The sequence below is a fragment of the Euprymna scolopes genome, chromosome 15 (assembly GCF_053919585.1).
Source record: "Euprymna scolopes isolate OS-2025 chromosome 15, ASM5391958v1, whole genome shotgun sequence".
Classification (NCBI taxonomy): Eukaryota; Metazoa; Mollusca; class Cephalopoda; order Sepiida; family Sepiolidae; genus Euprymna; species Euprymna scolopes.
In genome coordinates this window covers 119408321-119429325 of record NC_136496.1, presented here as the reverse complement: position 1 = coordinate 119429325, position 21005 = coordinate 119408321, and the positions used below count along the sequence as shown (strand labels likewise).

The 21005-nt window shown below is 33.8% G+C and overlaps 1 protein-coding gene across 1 annotated transcript in view; it reads right to left on the bottom strand.

The window, feature by feature from the left end:
• The window catches only part of LOC145294095 (tetraspanin-11-like), a 661286-nt gene that overhangs the window by 305721 nt on the left and 334560 nt on the right, over positions 1-21005 (bottom strand). Inside the window, exons 2-3 of the mRNA XM_080141162.1 lie at positions 16182-16321; positions 6277-6471 (exon numbers count right to left, since the gene is read on the bottom strand). Coding sequence (XP_079997288.1) covers positions 6277-6471; positions 16182-16247 — 261 coding nt within the window. The 5' untranslated portion in view covers positions 16248-16321. The remainder of the gene's footprint in view (positions 1-6276; positions 6472-16181; positions 16322-21005) is intronic.

The following is a 21005-nucleotide window of genomic DNA, read 5'->3' as shown; positions in this document are numbered from 1 at the left end:
CCTTCGTCTTTTAGTAAGGATATTGTAGTATCCTTTCTGTGGTCATAGTACCATCATTCAGCGATTACTTAATCCTTTTTATGGAGGGGGTGTTGTACTTTGGTAATAATAATAATAATAATAATAATAATAATAATAATAATAATAATAATAAATTAACATTTATGATTAAAAAGGTATCAGTTCTGGCTTATGCCACACAAAATAGTCGTGATAGAAGGACTGAGAAATGAAAGCACTTAACAGACCTCCACTGTATGAATGCGAAGAATACTTAGACCTTTAGCAGGTTGTTTTCAGTTAAATTCCAGTGAAAACCAACGTTCGTTGTCAGCAGGAAATCAGCGTCTGTTGTGCTAATGCAAAATCATTTGTAATGGGCGAAGCGTACTGGAAGTCATGTGATACTTGTTTTAACCCAAACTCAAGGAAACACCATCGGGTATCAATGAGTGTTATAATGGAATGACTTAGCACCCCAACGTACAATAATATCAGACAATGTAGATATACTCCTCCGGAAATCAGAGAGTTCCAAGACACCAGAGAGACAGACTCTCGCCTTTGTAAATAAACCTTTGTATTAACCTTAAGTGAATGTCCTGTGTTATGATTATATAAAGAAATATATATCAGTGAGTAATCTCTGATGATGCTTTAATTAATTAATTAATCAGAAAGTAATCTCTGATGATGGAATGATGGTGCCCCCCCCCAAAAAAAACGCTCAGTTTAATAGTTCTACTCCCGTCTTCATAGCACCTCAAATTTTTGAGTCCCCAAAATAAAAGCTTTCACTTGTAATTAAAAAAATGCATGTACTCTGTAGAACGGGATGGTTAATTTGAAGAAGAAATGTCTAAAACGCCATACATTCAATAATTTTCCAGACTTTCTTCGTATGGGAAATTTTATTAATAGTACACACATGGAACTCTAGTCTCCTTCGAAGTAATCTCCTCCGGCTGCAATACACTTGTTGTGCCGTTCCAACAACTTTTGGAAGGCTCCATAGAAGACCTCTTTTGTGAGCAGCACAGCCTTTTTCATCTCCTGAATTGTCTTATAGGGACAGCCTCTAAGGATTTCCTTATGCTTACGGAATAACCAAAAGTCATAGGGAGCAAGGTTTGGATTATAAGGAGGGTAAAGAACTGTTTTGATGCCTATCTTGGTCAAATAGTCTTTCGCAAGGATGAAGTTTTGAACTGATGCATAAGGACAAACTTCGCACAAATCCCTCGCATCTTCAGTTCCTCGCGAATAATTGTGTGTACAGTTCCCACACTGACATCAAACTGTGCACTTATTGTCTCTATAGACACACGACGGTACTTATCCATGAAATTCTTTATTTGGCCAATCCACTTCTTACTTCCCCAACGCCTCCCCCTATTCCTCACAAACTCACTGCCTTCCTTGAATCTCTTATGCCACTAAAAATTGATGCTTGATGCATGCAAAATGGTTTAAAAGAAGTCTTAATCATTCCATGCATTTCTGTGGCATTTTTTCCAAGTTTAAAACAGAATTGTATTGCATATCGTTCTTCTATAGTGTCCCTACGTCCAGATTGCATTTTTGAAAATCACCAAGTGTGAAAATCAGGCTTTAGTAGAATGTAGTCTAATTCCCGTTATAACTCTTCATTTGAATCTAAGATCATAAAAAATAATTATTCATCTCATAGGATGTATAACAATAACATACTAAATTGACAAGAGTTTAGGACAATTTAAAATGACTGTACAAAGTCTGGAAATTTATCTCGTAAATGAGTTAAAAGCGCCGGACTCATTTGCATCTATCGCAGTTCGACTATTTCCTTCGCCTTGTTTTTCTAAAAACGTAACGTGAGTCACAAAACTTTTCAAATCGGTTTGTCTGCGTATCTCAAAAAAGACGATTTAAAAATAACGTACGTTACGCTTGTCGAAGATCAGCGGCAAAAAATATTTGCAAAGAGAAAGACATTTTTGTTTGAATTGAAAAAAGCTTTCAACTGTCATCTATCAAAAGATTCTGAATTTCAGAAAGATTGGCTGACATTTTGTCTGTCGTTTTTTGCCGTGTTTGTCTCGAACTGACAATCGAAGAGAGAGTGTTCACACACATGCCCACTCATGCACGCCCACACACACGCCCGCATATACACATAATTGCATTCCTTAAAATGTTTTATTAAATGAAACAAACAGATGCATAGTCATTTCACTCTTATCCTCGAGTGACCTGTGAGCCTTAATAAGTGCTGATACTTAAAAAAATAGAGCATTTCGAATTTACTATTAGACCGAGAAATGTGCCCAACGTTGGCATTTATTCATATATATATATATATATATATATATATATATATATATATATATATATATATATATATATATATATAAATGCCTATAATTTTTTTGTGTATTGATTATATAAAGTTCGCCTGCAAAGATCTAGCTGATTTTCATATTCTTTTAAACATTCACTTTAATCAATTCCATATTAGTTTTTTCGGTTTTCTTATGGATTGATCATCTTTTGGCAACTATTACGTGTAATTATATTCATGCAGATAGTCTACATGATTTATACTTGCGTAATATTTGCGTAAAAAGTTTATAGCAAACACAAACCTCTTTCTATATATATTTGGTATGCGTATATATTTTTGTTAAAAAATTGCTTATCAAACTCCGCTGTCAGTTTTTGGTCTACAGACATTAGACTTAATATATAGGGTATTCGCAAAAGTTTGAAAAATTAAAAAATGGAATTTATCAGGTGATGGTATTACGAATATGCATGCGTAACGTAATAGTTGTTTGTTCATGTTTTAATTTTGAGTCTTGCAGCAAACATATCTTCATAGCTCATGCATTAACGTCAAAGGAAAAAATAAATCGTAAGCTAAATGTTTCTCGGTGGTGGCGCTTGCATAAGTCATTTTTAAAAAAATAATAATTACTATATATTGAATCCAAGGATGGAATACTGTTGCCACATCTGGACAGGAGTTGCTAGAAAGGACATCCGGCGTTTATAGAGTTCAAAATAGATTTCGTAGCCTCGGAGGGATGCCATTTTCTCTTTCCTGCAACCTTTATCTCACAGAAGAGATGTTGCGAGTTTGTCTTTGTTTTATCGTTATTTTCATGGCAAGTGCTCGACTGAGCACCCATCTATGGCTCTCCTCGCCAAACTTTCACAAAAAATACTCGTTTTGCTGAAAACACTATCAATAATTCCCCTCCCACTCTTTATCTGTGCCTAAACCTACACGTAGATTCCATGAACAAAGCTTCTTTCTTAGAACTGCACGCCTATGGAATTGTCTTCCGTTTTTCTGCTTTCCAGCTGACTACAATATGGCTGTCTTCAAGTCTAACGTAAATAAGTTTTTGATGAGCCGTTCCACTTAAGTTAACAAATTTACCGAATTTCCATTACTAACGATTACTATATTGTCCAATTGTCTACTGTACACTCTTTAACCACTATCCTCGAGTGGCCTCTTGGCCTGGATAAGTGGTAATACCTATGTAAAAAAATAATATGATAAATACAAAATTGCATTAATTAAAATATCATATTAAAGCGTATTTATGATCGGGCAATGCTGGGCGGCCTGCTAGTATATATATATATATATATATATATATATATATATATATATATATACTAGCATAGAAAGCAGACGTTGCCCGGGATTGAATGAGGATAAATGAATATTTCACACTCTCAATATTTTTATTGTCATCGACATCAGTGAAATCACCCATTTGTCAATAAAATCGATTAATTACTTTAGCCGGGAACTCACTGTAAGGCACCAGGATGGAGGTTCATATGTCTTCCCTCCGTGACTTAGTCCAGAATACATTGTAGTGTGCATTGCACTGTAGAGAATTTACTGTCTTTTTATGAAATTATTTTATATAATTGATTGAATCAAAGATTACATGAGAAAGTGAAGTATCATGGTTCGCTTGTGCTCTAAACATAAGCATTAATTTCGAACGCGCCTCTGTTTTATCAAAGAATTTATTGTTCATTTTATACAGCGGACCCTTTTGATTGTGCGGGTATACAATTCTTAAAATGCACTTGTCATGTTAGGCTGTATAAAACTGTTTACATTGGTCAAAATCGCACTATTCCTTCTTTAATGGAATTTCTTCAATTATCGATTTTAGATGCATATCAGAATATCCCGACACAAACCCTATATAAGAACACTCCCAGAAACATAAAGTAAATTTGTGTGAAATTTCATAAATATCGATCTAGTCGTTTTGGAGTCCATAAAGAACTCTCTCTCTCTCTCTCTCTCTATATATATATATATATATATATATATATATATATATATATATATATATCTCGCACACACACACACATACATACACACACACACACACTCAGAAACAGAGACAAAGATATGATATATATATATATATATATATATATATATACGAGCAAACAGTTAACAAAACATGTTAAAAACACTTTGAAATGAGTTCAAAACATATTTAATCTGAAAAGGAAACACTAGATAAGTGGATAGTCCTTAATCCGCGGAGTTTCGAAGAAAAACTTTCCTTCTCATCAGAGGGTAGGAATTAGCAAAATGCGGGATCGGATTTTGCATGCAAAAGTATTTGATTAAACAACAATAAGTCAAAGATCTTACTTGATAACAAATATATATATATATATATATATATATATATATATATATATATATATATATATATATAATTTTTCAAAATGTGAGAGATTATATAATTATTTCCGCAGCCAAAAAAAAAAAAAAACGTCACAGAAACGTCGCAGAATGTTGTCATGGGTCTTGTGCACTGGAACAGTTTGGCTGTGGAAATAATTATGACTAAATGCAACCGTTGTGTTTATTTCCTCTTAGTAACCCACACACGCACACACACATACACACACGCACACACATATACATATATACTACTCAAAAATAAAGAAACTTAAGAAAAATTGTAAAGGCACTACTGCCAGTGTTATTGCCAGAAATAGTTCGAATGTCAAATGTCAAAACCAACAAAACTACGGAGCATGACGGAATAATAAAAAAGAAAGACGAAAACAAATTGAGAAAACAATGTTTTGTGACATCTACAAGACAAATATCAATTGGAATAAAATTGGAAACTTCGGAGAAAGCAATATGCCAACTTGTTGTTCGAGGGCGAATATAGTATTCGCTTTGTTGTGATGAGCCCAGCCTCCTATGTATTACCCTCTCTTTAAGGGAGAGAGGGAGCGTACGTGAACAATAATTTTTCGCAGCTGTTCCATTAGAAGACCTAACACTTACATAATATATTCTAGCAAATATGTGTGACCGGAGGAGCATACTACTACTACTACTACTACTACTACTACTACTACTACTACTTATGATGAAAATAATTCTAATAGTTATCTGACAGACCATCTTTCTCTAAAAAGCACGGTAGCATCGGTTAGTGCCCCAAAAACTGTTCGTCAAGATTCAAAGACTGATAAGGCAAGACACTATTAAGACCGCCAATTGAAATACACGGAAGATATTGGGATCCTTTAGAAATTCTCTAGCTATGATTTTAAGCTCTTTGGATCTTTCCAACTGTTATCCAGGATGCAAATATATGTGTATTAGCTATATATAGCTGGCGTTGCCCAGTCGAAACATTGCCGGGCGAGGGATTAGTCACATACTACTGAAGATGCACTGAATATCCTAACTTACAAATGCTACCAGATACTATTAGGAACAACTAAACTTAGAGATATCATAAAATCCTGCTAAACGAAAGTTAATACATATATTCTTTCACTGACAAAAAAAAAAAAGAAATTACGGTAATTTATACAGATATTCATGTCTATTCTGTTTGCACGCACGTAAACGCGCACGATAACAGCCGAAATGAACACGTGTAAAAGTGTTTTGTTCACTAACTAAACAACTCTTTCACTCGAAACGTTTTGTTGGACTCTGTGTTCTCTCATTCATTGTTAACATTATTATGAGTAAATGTTATCATTTTTACTTTTGATAAAGTCATAGCTACAACATTTGCATAGTAATGGTTACTATCACTTCTGATCAGAAAAGTAAAGGAAAGCAATGCTAAGGTTTGAATGGTCAGTTGCATGTTGTTTCATTTTTCATTTTTCACTTGTGCTAGTTTGGCATTCAGTGCACGCAACCCAGAAGAGAAAAAGTAGAGAAAGACGTTCAGTGAGATTAACAAGAAGCAAGCTATCCCTTACCGTGGCCAACATGCATCGGACTTCCTTAATAGCTCCACAACATCCTAGAAAAGACAAGACAATGACGATGCTTCCGACGGTGATCAGCGCGAGGGCGACGGGCAAAAACAGGTTGCTTCCCAAAGTCGTGATGCAAAACTCATTTTGATTGGCTCGCGTGTAGATTCCAACACCAAGTAAAAAACCACCGCAGATCTAAAATAAAAACGAAAACAAATGTAACTTATTAAACGCTTATTAAAAAGTATTGATATGGAAGCTTGTTTGTTTGTACGTAGAAAGCATGTAATTGGTTGAATAAAAACGGAAATATACATGGTACACATTACTAAAGTTTTTCAACATACGAGTTCGAATCTTAAATAAATATAAAATATTTTTTGAAACTGGACACATGTTTTTATTGATTTAAAGAAATTAGCATAAAACATTAACACAATATTATTATTCTTAACATAATCACACAAAATAATATTGCATCCATATTTAAAAAAAAAAACAAACCTTTTTTGATTTTCTGGGGAAAAAAAGTAAAATTAAGCGCATTCGGCATTATTTCAAAGCGATTTATTTTTGCATAAAAACACGATTTATAATGTTTGATTTTTACCAATAAAAAACAAAGCATAAATACTTTTATCGTAGTTACTTACTCTTTCATGTAAACGTTAAGAAACGTATTTTTATGTGTGAAATTTCACAAATATTCTGCTCTGTACTAGCTGTATACAATATAATCTTAGCAAAGATGGAAATTGATATACACGGTTGTGAACTAGTACCATTTATATTATTAGAACACATATTATGTGTCTGTGCGTGGAAAAAAAGCTCTGTCTTAATCTTCATCGCAACTTCTCTATTTATTAATCTTGACCTTGTTGACACTGTTTATCTATCCATTTTAATTTATTCTCGATTCAAATAACGCCAAGGCTACATTTAACATGATTATTTTTTAAACTCATTTTCATAACTATGTTGGCGATCGTTAAGAATTCTACACAGAGAAAAAATAGGTGTGTAACAGCAATAACAACAACAAAAAAAATCCAAATAGTTCCCAAATAACTGTTACCAAACGCAATAAAAGTTAATTTTGTACTTTCCAGGCTGTTTTCAAAAAATATTTTAAAGTATTTTTATTCATTTTAAAGTAGTTTTATTGATAGTTTCTTAATCATGAAAACACAACGAATTTAACCTGGCGCCGGATTTTACTCGTTGCGAAACATTTTTCAACCTTTAAAACTATATTAAAAAGAAAAAAAATTTAATCCCAAGTGCTTAGTTGGAAATTATAATTCAATTAATCTCCTCTAATGACTGTATTAGTTAGCTACAAATAATTTACGTATTTTAATCTGAATATTTTTGTAGGAATCATCGGTTGTTCACCGTGAACAATTCTTTCGTATTTTTGTAAAAGCACCCCAGCAATGTTGCGCGAACGCCACCTCGATTAAATGTATAAACAACTGCATTCCGAATATTAGATTTAGTTTTTGCTCCAGAATAAATTTTTTTCTGAACTATTTCATTATAAAGGATATTCTTATTCCCTTATATATACTCACACGCGCGTGTGCGCGCACACATACACACACACGCACACACGCACACATATTAAATGAAATATTGAACTTTCACAAAAAACACTCGTCTAGCTACACCCACTAGATATGACTTTTCTCACTCTCTATCTGTGCCTAAATCTAAATGCAAATTCCATGAACAAAATTTCTTTCTCAGACCTGTTCGACTTTGGACCACTGTTCCACTGACCTGCTTAACGGCTGAATACAACATGGTAGCCTTCAAATTCAATTTAAACAAGTTCCTGTTAAACCGTCCCCATAAATAATCCAATTCTACCTCATTTACACCATTAGTGATTACTACACCACCATCTTAGATTCAGTAACCCTTACTCTCGAGTGGCCTCTGGGCCTTGAGAAGTGGTTACTCCCAAGTAAAAAAAAAAAATACTGAAATATCATAGGATTACAGATTGTATAATACTGTAAACATGAAGTCCCCGTCCACATAAATATTAGTATCAATATTTATATGACGATCCCAAGCAGATAAAGAAAGCTCAATAAGTGAGAAAGAGCAATAATATAAATGGAAATTCTGAGTTAAATTATGTAGAATTATTACAAAATGTATTGTTTGCCAAGAGAATAAAAATCATTATTCACGTTTAAAAAACGCAATTCATTCTGGAATATACTAGTATTCATCGAATTTTACGACTGTTTCTGCATCGTTATTTTTTCAACTTGAAGTTTCTTTTTTACACCATCATTTCAATTTTAATTTTCAATTAATGTGCTCATAAAAATTTACCCACATTATTTTGCTAATACCATTTTCTTCCGAGAAGATGAGCATTTCATTGAAACTCCATGAATTAAGACAAAACTTGAATAATTACATGTACTCCTTTGTCAAACAATAAAGTTTGTTGCAATTCTACATAATTTAATTCATAATTTCCACGTGTATATATATATATATATATGTGCGTATATATATATATATATGTATATATATATACTGTGTGTGAAAATCAAGACTTCAAGACAAGGTGTTCATCGCAACAAAAAGTGTATTTCATTTTAATTTACAATTGTTTCAATGTCTAGTTCGAAAATTTCAAGCATTATATCGTTTGAAAATTTTCAAAAAGCAGCATTTCTTCAAAACCTATAGTATATTACATATAAGTCTATATATATATATATATATATATATACATATATATATAAGTCAATATATATATATGTATATATCGTTGTCGTATACACACACACACATATATATACACATACACGCACGTATATATATATATATTTATACATGTATATATATATATACGTATATAAATATATATATTTATACATGTATACATATACGTATATATATATATACGTGTGTATATGTACATATACACACATGTATATGTATACATGCTCACACACGTATATATATATATATATATATATATATATATATATATATATATATATATATATATATAAGAATTATAATAAGTTTAGTACGAGAATAAACTTAAAACAAGATATAAATATTTTTAATATTTATATAAACAATTTAAACCATATGAAAAAGCTCAATTATCCGAAAATGGAGAAGAGCTTTACTATAAGAAAATAAAATTTTAAAATTTGCGTATAAGGAAAAAATAGAAATTTTATCATCCGACAAAGAATACTAAATTAAAAATGAAGAAATCCTTTCTTTCTATATCTACTTCTCATCAAAGGAAAGTTAATAGCATAATGGTGATGAAATTAGGCATACTTTGAAACTTCGCGGTGTAAAGATTTATTAATTCTTAATTTAGTATTTTTTTGCCGAATAATAAAATTTCTGTTTTTTCCTTGCATGCTGCTTTTTTTTTTTAATTAATTTTCTTGTGTGTGGGTGTGTATATATATATATATATATATATATATATATATATATATATATATATATATATATATATATATTATGTATATATATTTATTTTCTTGTATATATATATATATAGTTGCTAGTCTAGCCGGACTAATAAGCTGTAATACAACGAAACAGTACTGTATGTGAATGAATATATATATATATATATATATATATATATATATATATATATATATATATATATAATGCGTCGTAACAAGTGTGTGCGTGTGTATGGGTCTAATGTAAATCTAGAATCTCTTCAATAATAATATCGAGATTAATTTTAAACCCATACGAATTCTAAAAATTCTGGTCTTAAAAATTAATATATCATGATTATGAATTCGTGGACGCCGACTTACACACCTACTAAATAGTGACTCTAGCGCGTAGCCTTATAAGTGGTAACACCGACGTGATTCCTATAAATCTAATAGAAAATCTTAAAATATATTGACTAAACATAAAAAAGAAAAATATAATCAAACTAAAAAAAGAAGTAAATATCACCATCTGTCTTGTTTTGAACGTAGACTTAAAATGTAAAATGAGGAGGGTAAACGCTATTGCCACTCCTATAAGTAAACATTAGCTTTTTAAAAGCAAATTGATTACATTAAGAAATAGCATCCTGTACGTTATATTGTTATGGGAAATATTTGTAGCATAAATATAAAAGCAAACTTTATCGTTGAATCAACACGTGTACAAGGTGTTTGAGTAGAAAGTGTTGATGAGTAGAAGGTGATGGGGGAGAATATGTACCCTTTGAAAAATCTTCCTTCTCTAATTAGTTTAGTGATGTTTTGATACTTTAAATAGATAAAGTATCTTTTTAGAGGCGGCGAACTTTAAATTAAAATAAATCACAAAAAATATCTTTATTATACAAATACGTGGTTTATTTGAAAGCTTAATTATTGGCATTCATAATTTAAATACAATTTCGGACATATAACTCTTGCGGCTCGCGCGTGTATGACGTAATGTAGAAGTCTAATTTTTACGCATTAAATTAAGCTGTATTTCAACAATAACGCATCAGACATGGGATTTTACATATTCCCAAATAAAATAACATGGTGCAGTTTAATCGCACGAACAAGGTGGTCAATTGACATGTCCATTTCGTGAAATTATTCGTTCGTTACATGTTTTAAAATGATTTTCAATATAAATTTGCAAACGCTGCTCTGCCGTCAGGTTGCCAAACTAAGCTGAACTCAAAATAACAGACAATAGCCAAATCTGCAATTAAGAAAATAAAGTTATCGATTTAAAGTTCGTGACCTTAAAAAAAGTACCCTGTACTATCGATTATTTGATTTGAGATATTCCCACTTCTGTTCTTATTCCGGATGCTATTCTCATAACGCACCGACGTTACTTCCGGTATTCTTCAAGTGCGTCTGACCAAACTTGAGAATTTTATACCGAACTCAGAAATCTTTACGGGATTTGGAATTGAACGCTTTATATAACAAGTAGCGCGTCTAACACACAATTATGTTTAAGGCTGTTTCCCAGCTAACTATAAAATAGTCGTTTTCAAGTCAATTATGAATAAGTATACATACATGGTGCCACGGCTAAAGGTGTTAAGTTTACTTAGCTCAAAGTGATACTCATCCCGATGCTTGAATAAAATGAATTAAAATACTTTTGATTAAATATAGTCAAAAAGTCTCCCATTCTCGGATGCTTTTAACAATTTCTGAAAGTTGGTTAAAATAGAACCTGGAATGGAGGCCTCTTAACTATACAGAAGAAAGATAAACAAAACAAACAAACAAACAGAAGAAAACATGGTCGAATAAGCTTTAAAAATTTCTATTTACTTTTTAGAAAATTAAGTTGAAATCCAATCAAAAATAGTGATACTCCTCTTCCCATGTATTTTTTATGGAAATTGCTCCAGACAAGGCTTGAAGCCATTTGATGAAAGGAGCTTACAATGTCGAAAACTAACCAACAATAAGTATTAGAGCGAATGAGTTTGACACAGAAAACACCACTTATCGCTCATAGAATGTGAAGAATTCATTCAAGCGGTGTCTGTCTGGTACAGGCATTGACAGCTATGGCTCTTCATCCCCCTCTCTCCCTCGAAACATTCATGGATTGATTGTGGCTATCTTCTTTGGTTTATTCTTTGTTGGTTTTCGGAGAACAGTTTGATGACAATCAGGTGCCACCTGTCTATTATGGTAATTTCTACTGAGCGAGGTGTTCTGATTCAGCATCCTATTCACGCTGTTTCTCGAATAAAGAGTTTGATGTGTTGCCACAGCTTTCTTTGCAGTTAAGTTGCAGTTTCTTTCTGTCCGAGCAGTGCCCATACTAAGCGATTGTCCTAATTATTGTACCCAGAGGTCTTTTCTGCACAGCACAACGAAATACGAAACTATGAACAGAATTATTTCTGTGTGTTTCCATATTATATGAACCACTTGCTTTCCATGACCTCATAATACCCTGGTCGAGGGCTAAGTGGGTTCTCGACCTTGCCCAGGAGTCTCTTACAAAGGGAAGGGGGTGTTACTTTTCCTTTGACAGTAGTGCTGTTCCGCTACCCATATGTGAGGAATAAAGGATAAAATAAGGGAAGCAAGAGCTATGAGTCTGCCGAAAGCAATGCCTCCCCACGATGGCAGACACAGAACCGGTTTTAAATATGGGACATCCAGCTCTCCAGAAGAGGCACAGTGGGTTGTTACACGTTTTCCTAGTTTAGAATGAGTTCTCTTGTTCTCTTTCTTGTGTACAGAACATATTAAATGTAGTAGTAGTAGTAGTAGTAGTATTTATCTCCTTCCAACGGCGGGTAGATTAAACTCAGGGGTCAGAAAGCAAGATTGAAAAGCCAGCGTCCTCGGGGAGAAGCACTCTGGTCTGAAAAAATGTCGGGGGGGGGGGGTCCATGTTGGCATTCCCCAGTACGGGCGCCTCCGACGATTAGCAATGCACGAACACTAAAAGGTAGAGCCAGGGAGAGGTAAACCTCTCAGAACTGCACAGGGCCAGCAACATATTGCAATCAGCAGAGAAAAGGCGATTTCAGAAATGGCCGAGACACTGATGATTTTTATGCAAAGTTAAAAAAAAAAGTAAAAAAAAAAATAAAAAAATAAAGAGCGAGTAGAACAACCCTTTCAAACCAGATAGATAAACAGATATGAGGTTGGTGGATATATATTTGTTTTTATTTACTTAGGAGGTCACCTCTTCAGGAGGTCACTCTAGGATAAGGGTTAATACATGTTAGGTAGATAGTAGAACAACATGATCAGTAATGGTGGAACTTGGGTAGGATTTATTATTTAAGGGGGCAACTCAGCAAGAACTTATTTACATTAGACTTGAAAATGACCATGTTATAGTCAGCTGGGAAGCAGCCCCACGATTTTGTGCTTCACAGACGGACAGCTCTAGGAAAGAAACTCTGCTTATGGAATTTTCGTTTTAGGCACATATAGAAAATGAGGAAAATTGTTGGCTGTTGTTGTAGGTAGACGAGTATTTGTTGTGAACGTTTTACAGGTGGTGATGGTGGTAGAAAGGGAATGAACCATAGATTGAAGCTCAATCTCTGTTGTACCTATTTACTATGCCTCCCCACGGCACAGAGTTAGATACCAGGGTCGTTTTTTAACGTGGAGAAAAGGTACAAAAATAAAAAATTGTCTCAGTCGTGAAGGACTGATCCTCCACCGAAAGAGAACAAGAAATGGAAGTGCAGCATCTGAAGAACAGATACTACACTTTGATCTTGACCAAAAAAATCTCTGTTGTAGACAAATATTTGAACTAATATAAAAACACATGTTAAGAAAAAAATAACATTCGTAAAAGAAAAGAAGCCAAAATAAATCAACAAAAACTAATAAAAATAAACAAACAAAAATAAACATAAAAAAATGTGACCATTAAAAGCGGTCAAGTGTAAACTACCCGCCGCCAGAGGCACTCCTTAGTCCATAGCTATTGTTAGTATGTGTGTGTGTGTGTGGGGGGGGGAGCGCTCGCTTGATAGAGTAATTTTTACTTCCCACGAGGTTAAAGTGAGACACAAGGTCATTTTTTATCATGTGGAAGGGGATCCTTTTCACCCGAAAGAGACTCTCTGGATTATGATAAAAATAATTTAAAAAATGCTTCAGTCTAAAAAGATTTTTCTTCTTTTGACAGAGAACAGGACAGATACTACAGTTTGATCACAGTCTGAAGACCGAGTTTTTTTTAAATACATAGTAAACCCGTCTGTTTATGAAAAAGGCCGGAAAGTAGCGATAATAGAATTTGAAGAATGCACACGGTCGGAATGTAACAGAATTCTTCGCCTGGGTTCATAGTGTTGTAGCTGTTCTTTCCGCAGTCAATGGAAGAGAAATCGTTATAGACTCCGGCAATTTTAATTTTTGGTCAATCCAGAGTGCTTGCTTTTGGGGTGGCTGGTTGTCTCCACATTGAACTTCTATTTAAAGTTCCCCAACCTGTAACACATTCACAGCAAGAACTCGTCTAGCTACAACCACTGCAAATTTTTCTTTTTCTTCTGTGTATCAAAAATCAAAGATAATTATTAGGAACCGTTTCTTTCGACCCCCCCCTTCTGTGGAACATTTTTAAAACGGCCCTTTTCCCTGTTGACTGCGGCACGTGGTTGTTCCAGTGCAGCTCTCAGATCTACCCTCTCAGGTTTACCCTTTTTTTTTGAAAAGGGGTTAGTGTATTGCTGATTGCCCGAAACGAGCCTAGCGGAGAATGCCGACAATGTTTCCCAGCATTTTTGCTTGCACGCCAGAGTTCTCTTCATCTGGGACGCTGACTTTAGAGACTTTTTTCCGAACTCGTCATGGGAAAGGCATAAATAACTACCATGGGATGCATTTTCTGCTGATAACAACATCGTCTTCAACGCCAATGTAAACAAATACTTGTGTTACCGTCCTCTTAATTAAGCAAATTCTATTCATTTCACACATTGTTTCCAGTCCTCTTAATTAAAAATCACTTATCTTCGAGTGGCTTTTGGCCTTCTTAAGTGTTGGCGCATTAATATATAAAAAAACAACCTCTTGTAACATCCAATCTTCTTAGAGAACAATTACAAAAAAGATAAACAAAAATCGTAAAAATATAAAAAGCAGAAACAAATGCGACGCTTCACAGTACGAAAATAAATTGGAAAGAGCTTGCATCTACAAAATGTCGAAGGTGCAATTTTTTTTATAGAACAAAAATGCATAAAGTGTGCATAATACTGCATCTGAACAAAAAAGTAGGGTGTTACTTTACACGAAACATCGAAAAACCAGTCAAAAAACAAATATATAACAAATAAATGTTACCAAAGGCAAGAAAAGTTATTCTTGTACCTGTCTGCAAAAGTTTTTAGTGTTTTAATTTATTTTAAAGCGTTTATTAAGTTTGAAACGCAAGTAGTGCCGAGCGCTACATTAACACGAAAACAAAAATAGGGGAGATGGGGCTGCCACCTTTGAAGTCTCAAGAATCGCTCAAAAATCGTAAATAAATAAAAACTAATGGTAGAAATGCAATAAATATAAGGGTGGCAGTTATTGGGTGCATTTCTATTAATATTTTAATTCAGTTTTGAAAATTCGTAATATTTCGAAATATTAATAAGAATAAAGAAATTGGTTATTGTATTCTTAAAGGATTTATAATATAACAGAATCGTATTTCTAATAGTTATTGACAAGTGTTATCTTAAATACCGATATTTCTTTAGCTGTAAAAATAGTTACGAATTAAACCTATAATTCTTCTCAATTTTATAAAAAAATAATTTAAGAAAATAAAAAACGCCCCCCCCCCTTAAAACAACATAAAACTAGTGATGAATTTCGTATTATCTGTTCCGTCTGCCTGCTTCCCACCGGACTACAACTTGGATGTCTTCAAGTCCAACGTTAACAAATTCCTAATGAACCGCCCCCTTAAGTAAACACTTCATCAAATCTCCACACTAACGTAATGTACTTGCAATAACCCTTATCCCTGAGTGGCTTCCGGGCCTTGATAAGTGGTGATCACTGTGTAAAAAAAAAAAGAAAAAGATTATTCGAACGACTGTTCTAATCTTAAATGTTATCTGCACAGCATTACGATCGATGTAACCTTTTAGAGCTGTATCTTGTCGAACTCGGGGATCTTTCTCTCGAACTCGGGAATCCTTATTTCGCACTGAGGATTGAAACTTCAGTCACCAGAAGACTAACTTTTACAACTGAATTGCGCTAAGTACTGTATCCACTGAGCCACGGACTCTGTCGGGCCCAAGATAAGAACAGTAGTTAGAAATATTCAAATTGTACGAATAATCAACCCTCATCTAAAACAGTTCAGAACTTGTAATGAAAGATAACGAAAATTAAATACAAAAAAAAAAAAAAAAAATGACTTACCAGTATTATAAAGTTGAAAATAAACATAGAATATTTGAGGAAATTTCCACACCTCGTTAACCCCATCTCGGTATATGAGCTCGCCGTGGCTGCCTCAAATGTGTTTCTTTCTTCCTTCAAAGACGACGACCGCACAAAATCTGGCAAAGAAAAAAAAAAAAAAAAACATAATAATAATAATAATAATAATGATGGTAATGATAATGATGATGATGATGATGACGGCAACAACAACAACAATGATACGATGAAAGACTGAGACATTGAAATCGAAAGAGCCACCTGCAAGAGAGAAAGTCAACAGCGATGTGGAAGCGCCAACCCCTAAAACCAAGACGAACCGGTTAACGTTTCGACGCTATGAGTTGTCTAATTAACGCGACCAATTATATATACAAACATTCGAAACAATGAATCACAGTTCTAAATTAATACTATCTCCCAGGAGTCATTCAATGCACGTGCTGATACGAGAAGGGAATCAGATGGTTTTATCATTATGTGTGTGTGTGTGTGTGTGTGTGTATGTGGATGATGTGTGAGCGCGTGTGTTTGAGTTGAATTGTGTGTGTTTTTGGATATGTATGTGTGTGTGCTTGAATGTGTGTGTATGCGTATTTGTGTGTAAGTATTGATGTGTGTGTGCGTGTGTTTGAATGTGTGTGTGTGTTTGGCTGTGTGTGTGTGTGTGAATGGGCGAAATTGGGTATACCATCGACAGCATGAGAATTATTTGTGTAAGACAAAGATTTTCTGAAACTCTGATATATTACATTTTCAATGCATGCAAATTTCTATAAATAATCTCTCTCTTTCTCCCCCTCCCCCCCTCTCTCTCTCTCTCTATATATATATATATATATATATGACTACTTAATTTTATCACATAAATTAATATACGAAAATATAATTTTATGCGTAAATTTTCAGTATTTACTTCAACAATGCTCAATACATAGGTAGAACTAGATATTAATTGCCATATATATTTTTATAACTCATTTTTAAGTGCCATATATGTTTTATAACTAACTATATATATGCATATATATATATATATATGCACCCCTCCCCCCACACATATATATATATATATATTGTTTCCTTTTCAAATTAAATATGTTTTTAACTCATTTCAAAGTGTTTTTTTAACATATTTCATTAACTGTTTGCTCATATATATATATATATATATATATATATATATATATATATATATATATATATATATATATTAGTAGTATGGCAAATAAGATACGCAGAAACACCAAATGATTTATTCCCGAAGGAAATCTTCAGGCGTTATGTGCATTTGCGCATTTAACCAGGTGACTCTTTCAATAAATGTGACATGAACGTTTCTGTGTAGATTACTTGCCATAAATATATTGTAACGTGATGTTTTTTTCACTCAGACTCAACTCATTGCAGGCAAAGGTAATCGCAATTGAACAAAGGAAAGAAGTTCGATTCGAGTTTCTTTCAGTTCGAAAAAACGGCATTTGTTAACGATCTTTTTCACCAAACAACGTAATTTTCCCAACAAGCGACAATATGTTTGCATCTCTACATTTCTCTCGAGTCAATTATCCGTTTCAGAATCCACAACTACAAACAGCTACTATGCCTGCAGCTCGACTCACGGACCACGCTCCTCCGATTATTTTTTTGTTAAAAGTTCTGATTAAATTTGTTTTCAAATTCCTCTGCCGCAGCCACGTAGTTCCAAACCTCTCTACTTCCCTTTTCCTTATCTATCTTCGCTGTGACGTCACCTGGAACAACAGTTTGATCATTTACATAGTAAGATATCGTTGCTGTTATATACGTGTCCATGGCTTGGTTACAATATGTGCATGCTGCTTCTAAGATCTAATAACACACGCACATATGTATATAAATGTATATTTACATATATATATATATATATATATATATATATATATATATATATATATATATATATATATACAGATACATATCTATATAGTACATTATATTATTTATGCATGTGTATGTACATAACATATATAAACACATATTATCGAATCAACCCAATCTACGTAGTATGCGAATAGAAACTGCGTCTGCTCAACCCGTAACACGTGAATCATGCAGCTTAGTTTGTGGGTGCAGGGTTGGCCTTGTGTCACATATGTGGCACAACATTAAAAATAGTGTACAACAGGGAAGATTTATGACCCCTATGCGTCGAACACGACGAGAGAGTCCATCCTATATATATATATATATATATATATATATATATATATATATATATATATATATATACATACAGGGTGTCCACAAAGTCTGGCTACATTATGTAGCCAAACTTTGTGGAAGCATCCTGTAGATTATGTAGCCAGACTTTGTGGGCACCCTATATATATATATATATATATATATATATATATATATATATATATATATAGAGAGAGAGAGAGAGAGAGAGAGAGAGAGAGAGAGAGACAGAGACAGAGACAGAGACAGAGAGACAGTCAGACAGAGACAGAGAGAGACAGAGAGAGACAGAGAGAAGGATAAATCTATTCTCTCTCTCTCTCTCTCTCTCTCTCTCTATATATATATATATATATATATATATAGAGAGAGAGAGAGAGAGAGAATAACTTAAAACAAACTCGCGATGTACATTTTTCTCTGTTTCAATAGGTTGTCATTGATGGGTATACATCCAAGCAATAAAACAATAATGCAGGTGTACCTCAGGGGTCGATCCTGGGACCATTATTATTCCTGATATTCATTAACGACCTTCCTGATTATATTGTGTCTGATATGGGTAGTTTCTTGATGATACAACGCTCTATAACATGCACAAGGAAATAACGGATGTATAAAATTTAAGACAAATAAGACAACAGCAGAATTGTTTAAAAATGACCCCCAGAACGTCGTGGATTGGGACTGTAAATAGATGGTAACATTTAATGCTAGTAAGACGAAGCTACTATCTTTTTACAATTACAAGAAGCATCTCCAACCACCAATATCCATGACAAATAACACCCAACCTGAGAATTCTTACTTCAAACTCCCAGCTCAACATTTACAAGCAATATAGACTGGAACAAATACATCGAGCATATTACGAAGGCTGCTGCAAGGAAGATGGCTTCCCTTTATTTTGTAAGAAAACTACTCACACCTGAGAGTATCCTGTACCTATACAAAGTTACCATCCGCCCATGCATGGAGTATTGTTGCCACATCTAGTCTCTCCCTCTTGGATGGGGTCCAAAAAAGAGTCTTCAATCCGCCTTGTCAACTAAGCTCCAACTCCTGTCCCATCGCTGCAATGTTGCATCCATGTTTAAGCCTGTTTTACGTGTATTTTAATGGAATGTACTCTGATGAACTCATTGCACTTGTGTCCCCTCGAGGTAAAGTCCCCGACACACCCACCAAGCAACAAAATCCCACTCCTTCAATGTAGATGTCTCTATATAACGGAATACTTTCTACTCTAATAGCTTCTTACATCGAACAGCTAGACTTTGGAATTCCCTTCCTGCTAACTGCTTCCCTGACTGTACTAATGTCGCACAACGCGTAATGATTATGATTCCTAGCCGTCTGTCATAATTGACCGGCGAAGGGATACCTGAATCTTAATCCATAATCCATTTTTAGGACCTTTTTTCTCTCCTTTTTCGCCAGACTGCCATGAAGTAACACGCATATTTTTGGTCTCCAACTGGGGGAGACACTCCTCCCCAGCGGGATCAGGTAGCTAAGGGCATTATCCTTGACAAATAACTAGCACAAGTAACTATTAAGAAAATTAACTGAAACATGTAATTATCAAGAAGAAATTCTCTTTCAATATATGTAAATAAAATTAGTTAGTTTTACATATATTGTAATCTGTGTTACGTGTTATTTGATCTGCTTTAACATTAAGACGGGGTTTGCAACTTTCACAGCAAGAACCTAACTTCAAGAAGTCATCCTGAAGGAATTGAGAAACAACCCAGAGAAAAGTCACAATTTCAGGTATACCTTCACTCTTTAAGCAAAAATTACTTTCTGTAACCGTTGGACGGTCTTTCTAGCGACCTACCCATCGTGTTATACTGACATGCAGAAGTATAAATGTAACCTAAACCAATATCTTGTTCGTCTTTCGTCAGTCTGGTCTCAATTAGTAGCCTCTTACGCCCAAGTGTCTTGTTTTAGCGTGAAAGTGAATAAATAAAATCTCCCACTGTATAAAAAAGTCATTGGTAAATGAATTTTCAATTTAGGTTATGAAAAATGATAATAATAAAATCTATATGAAATTTAAATTGCTGATGTAATTATATGATTTTATATTTTAGCAATATATGTAGATAAATAGCAAGTCAAAACACTGGCGAATCATAAAGGTTTATACATATAATTTATATCTCTATTGTTGAATGTTTTACAACACTTTAAACAACACACTAATGAGCGTATGAAATCTTTTAAATTGAAACCACGTTATTATATGAATTGATTTTGGTCCCCCGACAAAATGAGGGTGAACCTCTACATTCCCCATTGTCCGTTCGTCCGTCCGTCTGTCCGCACTTTTCTCAATAATAACGCCTGAGTATTTTTGGAAATTTTGCACAAACATTAAACATGGTATGAGTAAAAAAAAGTAACAGAACGGATTTTCCGGGAAAACGCCGGTTTCGCCGCTAGGGGTTCCTTTCGGGTTAAAATGGCTACAACTGAGACTTTTGTACTTATTACAAAAAAAAACCAAACAAACAAAATTGATGCCTTGGATTTTTATAAAACTTTCTGAAAAGTTGTAACCAACTGATT